The sequence below is a fragment of the Heterocephalus glaber genome, unplaced genomic scaffold (assembly GCF_053883595.1).
Source record: "Heterocephalus glaber isolate CG9 unplaced genomic scaffold, H.glaber_assembly_v1.0 deba00001584, whole genome shotgun sequence".
In the NCBI taxonomy this organism is placed as follows: Eukaryota; Metazoa; Chordata; class Mammalia; order Rodentia; family Bathyergidae; genus Heterocephalus; species Heterocephalus glaber.
In genome coordinates this window covers 1-13,599 of record NW_028258363.1, presented here as the reverse complement: position 1 = coordinate 13,599, position 13,599 = coordinate 1, and the positions used below count along the sequence as shown (strand labels likewise).

General features: G+C 39.6%; 1 protein-coding gene across 1 annotated transcript; it reads right to left on the bottom strand.

Moving 5' to 3' along the window:
- Window positions 1–1,433: 1,433 nt before the first annotated feature.
- LOC147823439 (microtubule-associated tumor suppressor 1 homolog) lies at window positions 1,434–12,348 on the bottom strand. Its single transcript, XM_087193235.1, has 7 exons — window positions 12,307–12,348; window positions 11,457–11,562; window positions 10,306–10,379; window positions 10,074–10,169; window positions 6,991–7,116; window positions 4,299–4,396; window positions 1,434–3,635 (listed from the first exon to the last, which is right to left on the bottom strand). Exons 3-7 carry the CDS (start codon window positions 10,357–10,359, stop codon window positions 3,458–3,460), a joined length of 552 nt encoding a protein of 183 aa, XP_087049361.1. The 5' UTR covers window positions 10,360–10,379; window positions 11,457–11,562; window positions 12,307–12,348; the 3' UTR covers window positions 1,434–3,457.
- Window positions 12,349–13,599: the final 1,251 nt, after the last annotated feature.

Here is a 13,599-nt window from a genome sequence, read left to right as displayed (position 1 = left end):
ACAAAAAGCTCACACAGAAGTGTGAGTTTTGCACTTCGAAAGGAACAGTGTGTTGGGTGGATGGGAGCTGTTTAGAGCAGCTTGTCGCTCTTGCTTCAGTCTGTGTTGGTGTCATTGAACAGGATGAAAGGCCTGTAACAATTCAAGATACTTGGAGGCTGATCCACAGAGGACTCGGGCACACCACAAGAATCTCCCAGAGTATCCTCACAGTTGAAGACTTTGAGACCATCGATGCAGGCTATTACATCTGCACTGCTCAGAATCCCCGAGGACAGACTACAGTAGCCACCACTGTTGAGTTTTCCTGACTTGGAAAGTGAAGTATCGTGAACTGATGGAAAGCCCATTTGTGTACACAATCAATCTTGGGCTTTTTATTAGTGCTTTGCCAGAGGCTGATATCAATACCAAGTGGCAATCCCTGCCTGTGAGTCAGACCCAGACATCCCAAATAAAAGGAAGTCATCCATCTATTAACAGAAAGCATGTATTTCTGACAGAAAGCATGTATTTTGATTGCTTACCTATGTCCATGTTTTTTATACTAAAAAAGCATATACACCAACAACCTTATATAATCATTTCTAGTAAATGAGCAAGTTTTTATAAAAAATTTAAAAGTGGGTTAAGTGCTTGTTTTTTAAGTTGGCTTAAAGGATACTAAGAAAGATTTGTTGACAGTAATACTTCAGTCAATATATAGGGTTCTCTTTGATGTAACAATCCTACTACATCAGATTTTTTAAATGTACTCATACATAGTTCAGCTACTTATCTACAAGCAGCAACTTAACTTTCAAATGCTTAGACATACCACTTTTCCTCAGTAGCAATTTTAAAGCTAATGTGATTTTACAAAGGTATCAAAAAATCAAGCATAACTTGCTTCTCTGTAAATGGATGAACTCTAAAGTCCTAATTTTAGATTATTCAATAAGAACTAGAACATGTGTTTTTAGAGGTTTAACTTTCAACATAGATAACACAGATTAAGAAATATTTAATTTTTTGAATGGTGTCAAAAGTTTATTTGAAAAGTGAAAGGTGAAGGGGTAAGGGAAAAACTGGCTCTGCAGAGCACACTTGGGCCAAGCGAATGAAAGGAGAAAAAGAGCAAAAATAAAAGTACACCCTAGTCTAGAAGGGTTACTGTGAAGAGTCATGCTAGACAAGAAATATTTAACCTTGTCTAGACCTATCTTTAAAAGTATTTAGACTGCAGTGTATTAAAACCAGGCAAAATTTCTCAAATACATGTCTTTGAATTTAAAAAAGTTCAGCCCTAACTCTAGCTCCGTGAGCCAATTTTAGTCCATGACAAATTCCATGGTTTGGACTAGAAATTTCTGTGAAATGGCTTAGGAGACATAATCTTGGTTATAAGAAGTACAGTGAGTGACATTTTGAAAAGTAAAATAGACCAGAGGCTGCAATTCTTATATTGGATATTCCAGCATTATTTATTTGATCAAAATAAAAAATTTTCCATCCCTACAAACAGCACAGCTACCACTGTTTACACATCTATTTTGATGACGTGCCAACATTTTGCATCCTGTGTGAAACATTTGGTTTAAACAAATCTCAAAAATTCTCTATTTTATTTCCTATCTTCTCTCCTGTTGTCTCCCATCCTCTGAGAACATTTCTGTTAATTGCTGTAAGATTTCCGAGACACCTAAACAATATGGAGGATAGCAGGGAATAGCATGAGATTACAATGCATAGGGGATGAATGGCAAACCCAACTTTGGCTAATGTCATTGAGAACAACATAGAAGTGGGAGCAGAGATATTCCAGGAGCGGGCAGTGAATCTATGACCCACTTATCGGAAGCAAACGTGGAAGTTACATACATAATAAACTCGTGGAGGTTAAAGACATCAAACACAATCACTATTTAAAATAAACATGCATGATGAATATCAATTGGCCATGTATTGTATTGTACATGTAGCTGATGACTCAAATACCCACCTCTAGTTTCCTAATCTGTTCTTACTATAGGGGCTATTTGCACAGCCATCCAATGCAGATTAGTAAATACTGACACATCACAAGATTGACATGCAGGGAGGGATGGGAGGAAAAGCCACAGTTGTCCTACCACCTTCCACAAAGTTTTGAGCTGGGGGTGGATAAGGGAAGTTCTAAAAAGTTCAAATGTAACTTGGAGAGTTGTCAAGCCACATTTTCCACTTGTCAGCTGGCTATGCTGCTACCTTTCTAAAGAAAGGCGCGCTCCGAGGTTACCCTTAAACTAGCACCATCTTCCCAGGCTATTCTGTTCCATTAAACACAGTGTTATTGCCTTAATCAAGGTGCTTTTACTTACCAGTGAGTGCTGAATCCTAGCCTTCTTACTTCTAGCAATAACTGCCTCTTTCTCATCATTCTATATGAGTTTCCAAAACTGTGTATCAGATCCAGGTCTTAGTTTATATGGGAAATGAGCTGGCTCTGGAAAGGCCTAAGTAGGAGGTATAGGGTTTGCTTTTGTGGCTGTGGATGGTAGAAAAAGGAAAGGGAGAGATAAGGATAATGGGAGAGAAGATAAGAGTTTAAATCTGTAAGGATAGCTTAGCTCAAAGGTAAAAATAAGGAACAACAATCCATTGGTACTGCATTTTTTCTTTAGATTTTTTAAAAAATTACGCTTCTATATTTGCACATAGCCTGAGAAAATCGATCATAGTAGAGTGTTAGGATTATGTAACCTACAGAAACGTCTAATAGTTTACTGATGAGGATGAACATTGAAAAACTCTCAAGTTACTCTAAAAAGATATGGAGACTACACAGACACTGACAAGTCAGAGCTTTTATCATACCCTCTCTGCTATGTCACAGGCTGGAGTACAGTTGGTGGTAGGTAATTATAACTCAAGCAACTACTGCTTTGTCTTCTATGGCTTTTGTTGAAATGTGTACACTACGACCTGATTTAGTACATACCCAACTATATTGAGCTTTTGACTTTTGTCACACAGTAAAGAAGGCTGCACCAGACACATGACACTCTCACATCCATTCCATTCATATACCCCACCCACAGTCAGAACGAAATAAAAATCACAAGAAGGTGTCGGTGGGGAAGAACATTACAAAGGTTATAAATCTTTATCTTGATAGGGCCCTGAGTTTTTCCTCTTAAGCTTAGGTGAAAAAGGCAATGAACAAGGTTCTCTCATTCCTTAAGTGCTTTGTGCAACAAGTTCCATGTCAGTGCTGAAATCTTTTTTAGAGGAATCTTTGGACAGAGTCAAAAGTCTTCCTCCAGAGTTCCAGTCTCCTATGTAGCCAATTTTGGTGGTAGCTGCTTTCCAGTTATCCTGCAGAAATTCCATGCGAGCTAATATAGCTCTTGCTCCCATGATGGTTATTAGGGCCGGTCCTGCAGACCTGCATCCAACTGCCCTCAGAGTCTGAAACGCTAAGGCTGGGGAAGGAGCCCTAATTCCTGGGTGACTGAAAGGGGATGGCTGAGGACGTGGGGGACCTCTTGGGCCTGCACAGGTCCCCATTGTGCAGCTTCCACAGCAGTTCCTCATTCTCCATGGAGAGTCGCTTGTTGACTTTTGACTCCTTCTCCAGCGACTCCTGCAGCACGGCCTGTTCAGTGGAAAGTTGCCTTGAACACAAAAAAGAGCCAGAAACCATGTGAATTTAAGTTAAAAACCAACTTGAAAAACTTCAGCATTTTAACTTTGAAAGTCCAAAAACCTACAGCATTGAGAGAAAATAGAAACCTGCAGAAGGTCATGGGTATTAAAGCTGGCCAAACCCAGCCAGATATTAAACCCAAATACCTGAAACATAAGCCTGAGCAAAAGAGATTAAAAAACAAAAAAAGGGCTGCACCTTTGGGGCAGTCTGTAGTAGGCTACGTGACACAGGTATGCAACATGTTTTATGACTATCTTATATTTGGAGCTGTTTTCTTTTTTTAAAAGACTTACTTATCTGTTGGTGCTGGGTTAGGGTTAAAAAGCCAAGGCCCTGTGGGTGCTAGGCAAGTGCTCTGGACAAGCCACACCCACAGGCCTGAATGTGGTCTCAGTCAGTAAGGCAGGGACTCTGGGAGAAGAGTTCCCCACTCAGGTCTCTGTTTGGTCCAGGCCATTTTGGTAAAAGCATGAACAGATCAATCTAATTTTTCATATTTTGGAAACTAGTACTTTTGTAACCACCTGCTTCAAATACATTTCCAGGGGGGACATGGAGGAGTGTGGAATGAACTAACATGTTCAAGGATGGAAGGCGATCAGGAAAAATGGGACTGGTTTATTTTTACCTTGAAATTGCCATGTGCTTGTCCATCCGAGCTTTTAATTCTTCGTTCTCCTGCTGGGATTGCTTCAATTTGTCAACCAGAGTTGTGTTGTTGTCCACCTTGGCATAAAGAAGAATTCCAACTTCTATTATACAGTAGTGAGAAATACAATTCCTTTGTTTCTTAAGATATATTCCTGACACGCTCATATACTTTGGAGACATTTAATTAGATAAATTTAAAAGCACATTGAGGTACTTATACCCTGACCCACGACAAAGAGACTCTAAAGCAACAAAATAGAGCATGTAGATACTATGTATTTAAAAAAAATATGCCAGGCCACTTAAAAACTGACACGCCCAGGTCACATTTTTAGAATCTCCTCTGAGAGCTGGTGCCCTGCCCCGGGGAACCTGGGCACTGGGCCTGTTCTCTTTTAAGGTGGTATAGCAAATGCTGCAGCTGAGCAGCCTGTGTTTGTCACAGCTACTCCTGTCATGAGTTTTGGGTGAAAAAACCCAAAAAACAACTCACGTGAAAACTTGTATGCCAACAGTTCATAGTTCTTGGCTGCTTTTAGTAAGGCCTTAAATACATTCAAATTTACAGTTACTCTTCAGCACTTATCTCTGAGTGGCCACACAAAAGTACAATGCAGCAAAGTTCGTAGAGCATCCAAATGAAAGAAGTAACACTACAGAAGGTTTCTCTCCTCGGCTCAATGCAAAATACACCTGTTCTCCTGCCTATGCTGAACTTTCAAGGGGAGCGAGCTGATCAGCTGAGAGGATTAAAGACATTTAATCACTTAACATGATGGGGAGCTGATTCCATCCCAGCTCACTTTCTAAAGCCACGATTTCATTACTTAATAGGCAACAACACAGCTTGGTCAGAGTTAATTTTAAGGTACTGTCATTGCAGCATTATGATTACTCTACTTTGACTAAAGTGCCTAGTTTGGATCTCTATTCTGAAGACATTCCAGTATCAAGAAAATGCTCAGGGCAAGCCATTCAGGTGAAACAACTTCCTAGAAAACAAGTCTACAATAAAATAAAAAGGGACTATGAAATGCTTGGTAACTATGGAAATTCAAAATAAAAACATAAGGTGGGAAAATCTGGAATTACAGACTGGGTGGTGATTGATCTTAAAATACTATCTGGTCCAGGCCAGGGATTTAGCTCAGTGGTTCCGCCGCCTGCCTCGCAAGCGCAAGTGCAAGGACCTGAGTTTGATCCCCAGTACCAAAATAAAACAAAGCAAAACAAAACAACCTATCTGGTCCAATCCTTCATTTAAAAAAAAAAAAAAAGAAAGAAAGAAAAGGAAACTAGTCCTGAAAATGTCAGAGCTAATTATTGGCAGAGCTAGTTTTCACATTCATATCAAGTTTTCTTCCTTAGTCAACCTCAGGCTGTAGCTGTCATCATAACAACACATGCTTGTGTACAAACATATAACAATTGGACACCAACTGATAGTAACAGGATACCTCTTGGGTGTGACAAGAAACAAATATTATGGATCAACAAAAAATTAAAGCATGTTATTACTTCTACAACAGGGTCTGTTTTTTATTGCACATGATCATCTAGAAAGTTCTGATGCATACATGGCATATGGGCAACACATTAACAACAGGATAATCTGAGTCATCACTGCCTGCCTGATTAGCACAGCTAACACACCCGGTCTAACAGCGTGACCTTTGGCAGCAACCGGTATGCCTGCTAGGTTGGGCCTATTAACCGTGAGTTCCTTTCAGTTCTTAAAACAAAAACAAAAAACAAGATTTCTTGATGATATGAAGTTTATATACATATGTACACACAGACAAGTCATAGTCTCTAGACCAAACTAAATCAAATCTTCAAACTCTAAATGAACAAAAAACAGACGAGGGTGACTTCCAGGCTCCCTATTGTTCAGGGCTGCTCTGGGTTTGAAAGAGAAACTTATTCAACTATGAGTCACCCATAACTAGGGGGAGCAAGGCAAGTAGTGCTAGGTGATGGGCACAGTCAGGGGCAAAGCACAGCAACACCTGGGATCACTTAAGCTGCTTTGCCAGCCCTGCCAACTTGGTTAGAGTGCTGGCTAGCAGCAGCTGTGTCAAGGCCAAGCCAAGAATGACAATGAACACTCGGCAAGCTCCTCAAACACATGGTGCTGGGTAGACTCGGCACGCACACATTTCTGTTCTCTGTCCTGCATGCTGTGAATTAAATTTATTCATATTTTTCACAATGCTTGCTATTTGTCCAAATGGATTAATCTTATTAAAGCATAATTATTTTATATTTTAATTTACTGAAAAAAAGATGAGGATTTAGACAGATTACATTGCCCCAATGGTTTTGGTATGTTAAAATATTGATTTTATATTATTTAAAATCTTTTCTTATGCAGGTAAAGATTCACACACCACTGAACATGAGCTCATCTGTTTGTTATAGTTTGTCTGAGAACTGAATGCTATTTTAACATGGGCCTTGAAAAATAAATGTTTGAGAAGGCCACAATAAATCAGCCTTGAATAAGCTTGGAAAAGAAAATGGAACTTTTACCTTTTGTATGATTTCAAATATCTTTAAGTAGCAGCTAACTCAAGTCCACAATCCTAAATCTCCAAGCTCAATTCCTATTTCACAAGTATTACCCCATTTGGTAAGATCCTCAATCCACTGTTCTGAAGGAGACATACCAGTTTTTCCATTTTCATCAACTTGACATCCTGCTGATGCAGTTTCTCATTCTTGATCTCTAACACAGCTTTCAGGCTTTCTACTTCTTGCTCCAGATACGTGATCTCAGGGTTTTTCTGGAAAGACTACAGGAAGACGTTGCTCTGACTTATTTCACAAAATCACATAGTTCAAGTTCTTACCATAAAGAATCTTTGACTGGATTTAGACGTTAGATGAAGAAGCAGCAAAGAACTTCCTTCCTCTTAACAGTAATTTCAAAGAAAGAGGTGAGAAAGAATAGCTAATATTTTAATCTCAAATAATTTGGTTATAATAGTGAAAACAAAAAATATCACTTATTAGTAATATCGAAAAAATATTTGTTGCATCAAACATGTTACTAGAAACAATAAGGAAACCACTGTTTGCAATACAAGAAGAGAGGTCTGACTAGAGATTAGCCACAAGGTGTTTGGAGGGACAAAAGGGAACAATAGTTCTCTCTAAGCAAAGCCAGTACCTGATCAGAAAGGGAACAATACTACATTTATAGAGCTCACTTGAAAGTAAGCAAAATAGTAATCAGGTCTTGAGTCTGAGTTTTTTCATGATGGTGCCATGTGACCTGTCATATTACTAGGGCAGTCATAACACTATCATTTTATATTGTGACATCCCAATATAAAACGATAGTATTATGTGGCATATAGCACATACTCTACTATGATTCTTCCCAAAGTGAACTCTTGTGAGGAGAGATATCTACCTTATGCCTTGCTTAATGGAAATTAAACTGAACCATCCAAAATTTTGATACAAATTAATAGTACAAGATCTACTGGTAAGCTGTTTAACGAGGGCATTTCTTAGATAAGATTCAGTGTTGTGCATATCAAAACCACCCTTTGGGGCAGTTGATTCCATTTTGGACCAATTCTTTGGGAGAATCCAAACGCCTTCCTTTAAAGAAAGATGAAAACTGTCCTGGAGGTTAACGGATTACTCAGAAAAGGTCAGGAAAGGTACCAGAGCCAGAAAGGGTCAGGACAGGGCAAACATCCAGATCTTCATTTCCAAGCTTCACAAACCTTTCATGTAATATTTTTACATATGATTTTTCAGAAAATAACAAACCTTACTTTTTGCTGGTGGGAACAGCATAATTTCTTCTGTTATTTTTAAATAAGAGCATTTACAGCCAGTACCTTCTGTATCACTTCTTCTCTGTCAGCCTGTCTCTTTCTGATCTCACTCTTTTGTGCTCTTTTTCTACAACCTCTGATGCTGAGGTGGGCAGGGTTCTGGTTATTACTGCTCCCCTAGACCTGTTTCTTCCTCTGCTTTTCAAAACTGGCTGCAGTAGAAGAACCCTCTTTGTGTTCCAGGAAGCTCTTTAAAACCTATTCCCTGAAACATTAGTGAGGTCTACACTTTGTGTGTAAAGACAGGGTGTCACTATGTAGTTCAGGCTGACCTTGAACTCACTGTGGAGGCCATCCTCCTGCCTCAGCCTCCCGAGTGTTGGGATTACAGGCGTGTGCTGTCACACACTGACTTTGGCTAAGATTCTTCCAGAATAAAGAATTTTGAAATTTTCTTGAACATGATCTCAGTTAATTTTATCAAATGTCTAGGGGATTGTCCAAGCTGATCGTCGGAAGAGGATCTCACTGAGAGTTCTACAAATGTACTTGGAAAGCTGGCAACAGATTTTAAGTGTCAAAAATGCTTTGCTTCTGCAGTTCCAGAGCATAAATGTATAGAATGCAAACAGTGGTACTAAAGACATAAGCAGGAAAAAATATCCCCCGCCCAATAAATAAGGGTGAGAGTAAGGACACAAGTCGTAAGAGAAAGCCGGGTTTACAAGACCAATCAGTACTTTGCCAAAGAGACAATTATCCATAAGATGACACAGTATTTATCCATAAAGAAGAATGATGTGCTAATGCGTGCTACCACACGGATGAACCCTGAGAACCCGGAGCCTCAAGTGAAGGAGGCAATCACAAAAGGCTTACATGATGTGATTATTTTCATGAAATGTCCAGAACAAGCAAATCCACAGAGGTGGAGTGTAGACAGGTGGCTACTCACTGCTGGGGTACTAAGAGTGGGAGGTGAATGCTAATGAATTGAGTTTTCTTTTTTGGATGATAAAAATGTTCTAGAATTAGGTACTGGTGACCAATGTACAACTTTATGAATATACTAAAACCCAATGAATTGTACATGCAATGGACCATCGAGTTATGACAGGCTTGACATATGAACAACTTGGGTTACTATCAGATTTTGTTTTAACTTACAGCCAAAGCCTTGAGTTATGACCTGAATGGTGGGTGCTTGTGCTTCCAGATGGTCTCAGATAAAGATTTAACCTTTAAAGAGTTCTGGAAGGAAGATTACAACATCCTCTCCTGTATGGGGTTCATTGTGAAATCCTGGGCCAATATCTCTCTAAGGACACTGAGATCTGCCTATACACAGGAGAGAGACTTTGAAGATTGTGTAGAGGAGCCTGAGACTTCAGTTGACCAACTTGAGTTACAACCAGCCCTAGTGAATGAAATGAGTCTGTAAGTCAAGAGTCCACTGTGTTTGTTTTTTTGAGACAGGGTCTTACAATGTAGTCCAGGCCACTCTTGAACTCATAACAATTCTCCTGCCTTAGTTACCTGAGTGCTGGTATTACAGGTGTGTACCACCACACCTGGCTTGAACTGTATATTTTAAAATGGTGAACTCTGTGGTATGTAAATTATATCACAGTTTAGTGGTTACTGACAAAAATAAGGTCTTTACATAAAAGATTGATAGTTTTCTTATTTTCCTACAGGTATTCACTTAGACCAATCAAAATATATTGGATTTCATCTGTAAGTCAATTCTTAGGATGAAAAAGAGACACCAGTGATCAAAGAAGTTGTTTTAACCAGTTAAACACATATACACACACACATACACACACACACACGCACACAAAAACCTGCAAACTCCAAACCTGTATTACTTCTCTGGCTGCAGAACATATAATTGACCCTAAAAGGCAACTGAGCAGAAGGAAAAATGAGAAATGACAGATTAACACAAAACTCACTAAATTTGCCTTCTCTTTTGATACTCTTTTTTGTTCTTCTGATTTCAGCTTTTCATTCAAAGCATCATTTTCACTCTTCAGATCACTGATTTGTTTCTAAAACACAATGACATGTAGAACGTTAGTTAATAAGAAGATGCCAGAAACAGGATAAAGAGACACAGAAACATACACCCAAGCAAGCCACATAGACATCAAGAAAGGTGATGGGGGGAGATTCAGATTTACCCACCTCCAATGATTCCTGCTTCTCATAAAGTAAATTCTCAAGTGATTTCTTTTCCATTTCATGGCTTTTCTTGATTTCTGGAAAGAAGGGATTTTTTTTTTTTTTTTGGTACCAGGGATCGAACTCCCGTCCTTCTGCTTGCGAGGCAGGTGGTGGAACCACTGAGCTAAATCCCCCAGCCCCAGAAGGGATTTTTTTTTAAAGCAATACTATTCAATGAGATCACTGTGCTCCACAATTACTGAAGGATATAATGTAGGAGCTGATTATGAAGTTATGACTGTGTTCCTTTACATCTGTCTGATGCTGTTATTGAAACTGAGCAATCTCTTCTCAGAATAGGCTTATGAGGTGGGTAGGGTAGAGGTTCCCATCTTACAACTGGGCATGCTGAGGCCAAGAGACCTTAGATAACAGAGTGAAGGTCAGGGTTTCAAGACACTGGCTTCAGACTCCAAACAGAAGTCTGAATGTAATCACATTCCTAACAGGAAGAAGAAAAAACCATGTTTACTAAATGTCTACCTTGAACCAGTCACTTTTATATCTCATCACCTGTGACATCACATGCTTCTGTTTTTCTGATAAGTCCTGCTAAAGGTCAGACAGCCAGCTAATACACGCCCATGTGCTGCTGTGTAGGATGCAGCTGGTTTACTGTAGGCTACAGCTGCACTGCAACTAAGTTCTGGCAGACTGGCTTTTTGTTTTTTTCCCCTCCACTCAGCCTTTCTGGTAATGAGAGGTGAGATAATAACAAAAGGTTTGCTCTTCTTCCGACAAGTGCCATTTGCCTTTCCCAGCAGTGCTGGTGTGCAAGCGTGCCCAGTGTGGATTCTCCATGCGGCCAGGATTTACACTAGCGTCTTCAACTTCCCAGAAACCTGAAGTAGCAACCACCACTCACCACCACCACCAAAGAGGCCTTCCAAATCTTTTCTTCCTAAAATCTTGCGTTTATGACAAACTATTATTTGACTGCTTGGTGGCAAAGGGCATCCATTAACAATTAACAATGCAAAAAGAAACCAAAACACGCCAAACAAATACCACAGGGCATTCTCTGAGGGGAAAAGTTATAAATCATTTCCATCTTTAAAAAATACCAAGCTTTTCCATTATATCATGTTTAAATAGCATGAAAGGATGCTTGCCTGAAAGGGAAGTTTCATAGGCTTCCTTTAGCAAGTCTATTTTCTCCGAGTGGCTAGCTTCAACTTCCAACTTAGAGGTTTCATGGGCAGCATTTAAGTTGTCAAACTGTAAGAAACAAGCAACACGAAATTTATACCAGGGAAACAAAAAGTCCTGAGTTGAACAAGCAGCAACATTAGGAGACTTTATATACAAGCATGTTTGAGTTTATGGGGTACCTAACACATCTAAACCACAGCCCAATGTAGAGTGGCCACTGCTGCTGACTCTCTACGCTGTCCTCCTGGGGGACACAGAGCTCACGCTCTGCAGAGTTTCATTAATGGCAACGGAGGAGAGCTCATCATAATGAGTAGGATATGTTTCACAGTGCCTGTCACACTGTCCACTATATCCTCAGCCCCATCACATGTAGCACCGCGTGATGTCACTGTATCAAACTAGCAGGCACTCTGTAAATTTCCACTATATTAAAAACTAAGCAAGAAAATTTAAAAGTCTGCAGCATACTAGTTAGTGGGAGGAAAGCGTTATTTTAAAGGTGCTTTTTAAAAAAAAAAAAAAAAAAAGAAAGAAGAAAGAAATGCAAATCATGATTTAGTAGCATAATACCAGCATAGTTCCAAAGGCATTATTTCTAGACAGGGCTGTCTTAAATTTTATCTTTCTTTTTCTCTTCTCTTCAATTCAACATATGTACACCATTTTGACCACAAGAAAAAATTCAACTAAAACTTTTTCCATCTACTAAAGGACTAAGAAAAACTCATACAAACATGTGTGAACAGCAATCAGAATTCAAGCAAGCAGCCATGACTGAGAACACGCTCCTGTTCCTAAGGCACAGACCTGCTCTTGCAACTGAGCTTTATACTTCTCGGCTTCTTCAATGTAAATTTCTGAAGCTTTTCACATTCCCCAGTGTAAAATTCCTTAAGCCAATTTTCTAGCTCTGTCGATCAGCCTGGTGCTGCTGGTTTAGCTTCTGGACAAATGCTCTCATATGCTGCTTGCAACTCAATTCCCGGCTTTTATTAATTTCTCACAGGTGGTTGAAGCCAGGCAACTAAAAAGAGAGATGAAAAAGAAAAGGGAAAAATGCCATTTAATTTGTTCAATGTCCTAAATTCACAATATAAAATACATAGCTGTGATAACTTTAGAGTTATCACATAATAGTCTGTCAACAAAACACACAGTAGCGTCTCAGCTCTTGGGGACCAGAGTTATCATTTGGATTGTAAATGTTCCCCAAACCCCGTGTTTAAGGCTTGATCCTCAGCCCACAGTGCTACTGGGAAGTGGTTAGGACCTTAAGAGGTTACAGTTCAGGTCACTAATTATCTAAGGAATATAAAATTGGTTGGTTCCTGGAATGAGTTTCCTCTCATGCTTTATGTTTCTTTGGGGAACATGGCAAGTGGCAATAAAGTAACCAATACACATTGTCACAAATGATTATTCCTTCAGCTATAAATGAAGATATATTAAAATAATGACAAGATTAATGCCTAGGAAAGAGAGGCCTTAAAAATAAGATACATCCATAAATAATGAAGGGATGCAATCAATAGTTTGGATGGTAAAGCCTTGCTCCCCAGCATGGCACCACTGGGAGGCGGGTGGGTGCCCTCAAGAGGTGGGGTCTAGTCAGAAATCTTTAGATTACTGGGGCTGTGCCCTCAAAGGGACTGTGGGACCCCCAAGCTCCTCTTCTCTCTCATTCTCTTCCCAACTATGAGCAGGGTTTTGCTTGGCGCCCTGCGGTCCTGTCATGAAGTGCTGCCTCACTCAAGTAAAGGGAGCAACCAATCACAGACTAAAGCCCCTAAACACATGAGCCAAAGTAAAACTTTTTTGTGTATAGGTTAATTACCTCGAGTGTTTTAGTTAAAGTAATGGAAAGTTACTAACTCAGAGGGAAAGGAAACTAACATCAAACAAACAAGCAAAACACTGTGATAAAAACAGCATGGTACTGGCAAAAGAACAGACCCAAGGATCAGTGGAATAGATTAGAAGATGCAGAAACAACTCCAGACATACTCAGCCACCTCATCTTTGACAAAGGAGCCAACCACCCTCATTGGAAGAAAGATAGCCTATTTAATAAATGGTGTTGGAAAAACTGGATTTCAACCT

Coding starts and splice junctions, on each gene's coding strand:
- LOC147823439 (XM_087193235.1), bottom strand. CDS start 10,359: ATGGAAAAGAAATCACTTGAGAATTTACTTTATGAGAAGCAGGAATCA. Junction 10,170..10,305: donor AGAAGCAGGAATCATTGGAG/GTGGGTAAATCT, acceptor ATTGTGTTTTAG/AAACAAATCAGTGATCTGAA. Junction 7,117..10,073: donor CAAAAGAGAAGGCAAATTTA/GTGAGTTTTGTG, acceptor GTCTTCCTGTAG/TCTTTCCAGAAAAACCCTGA.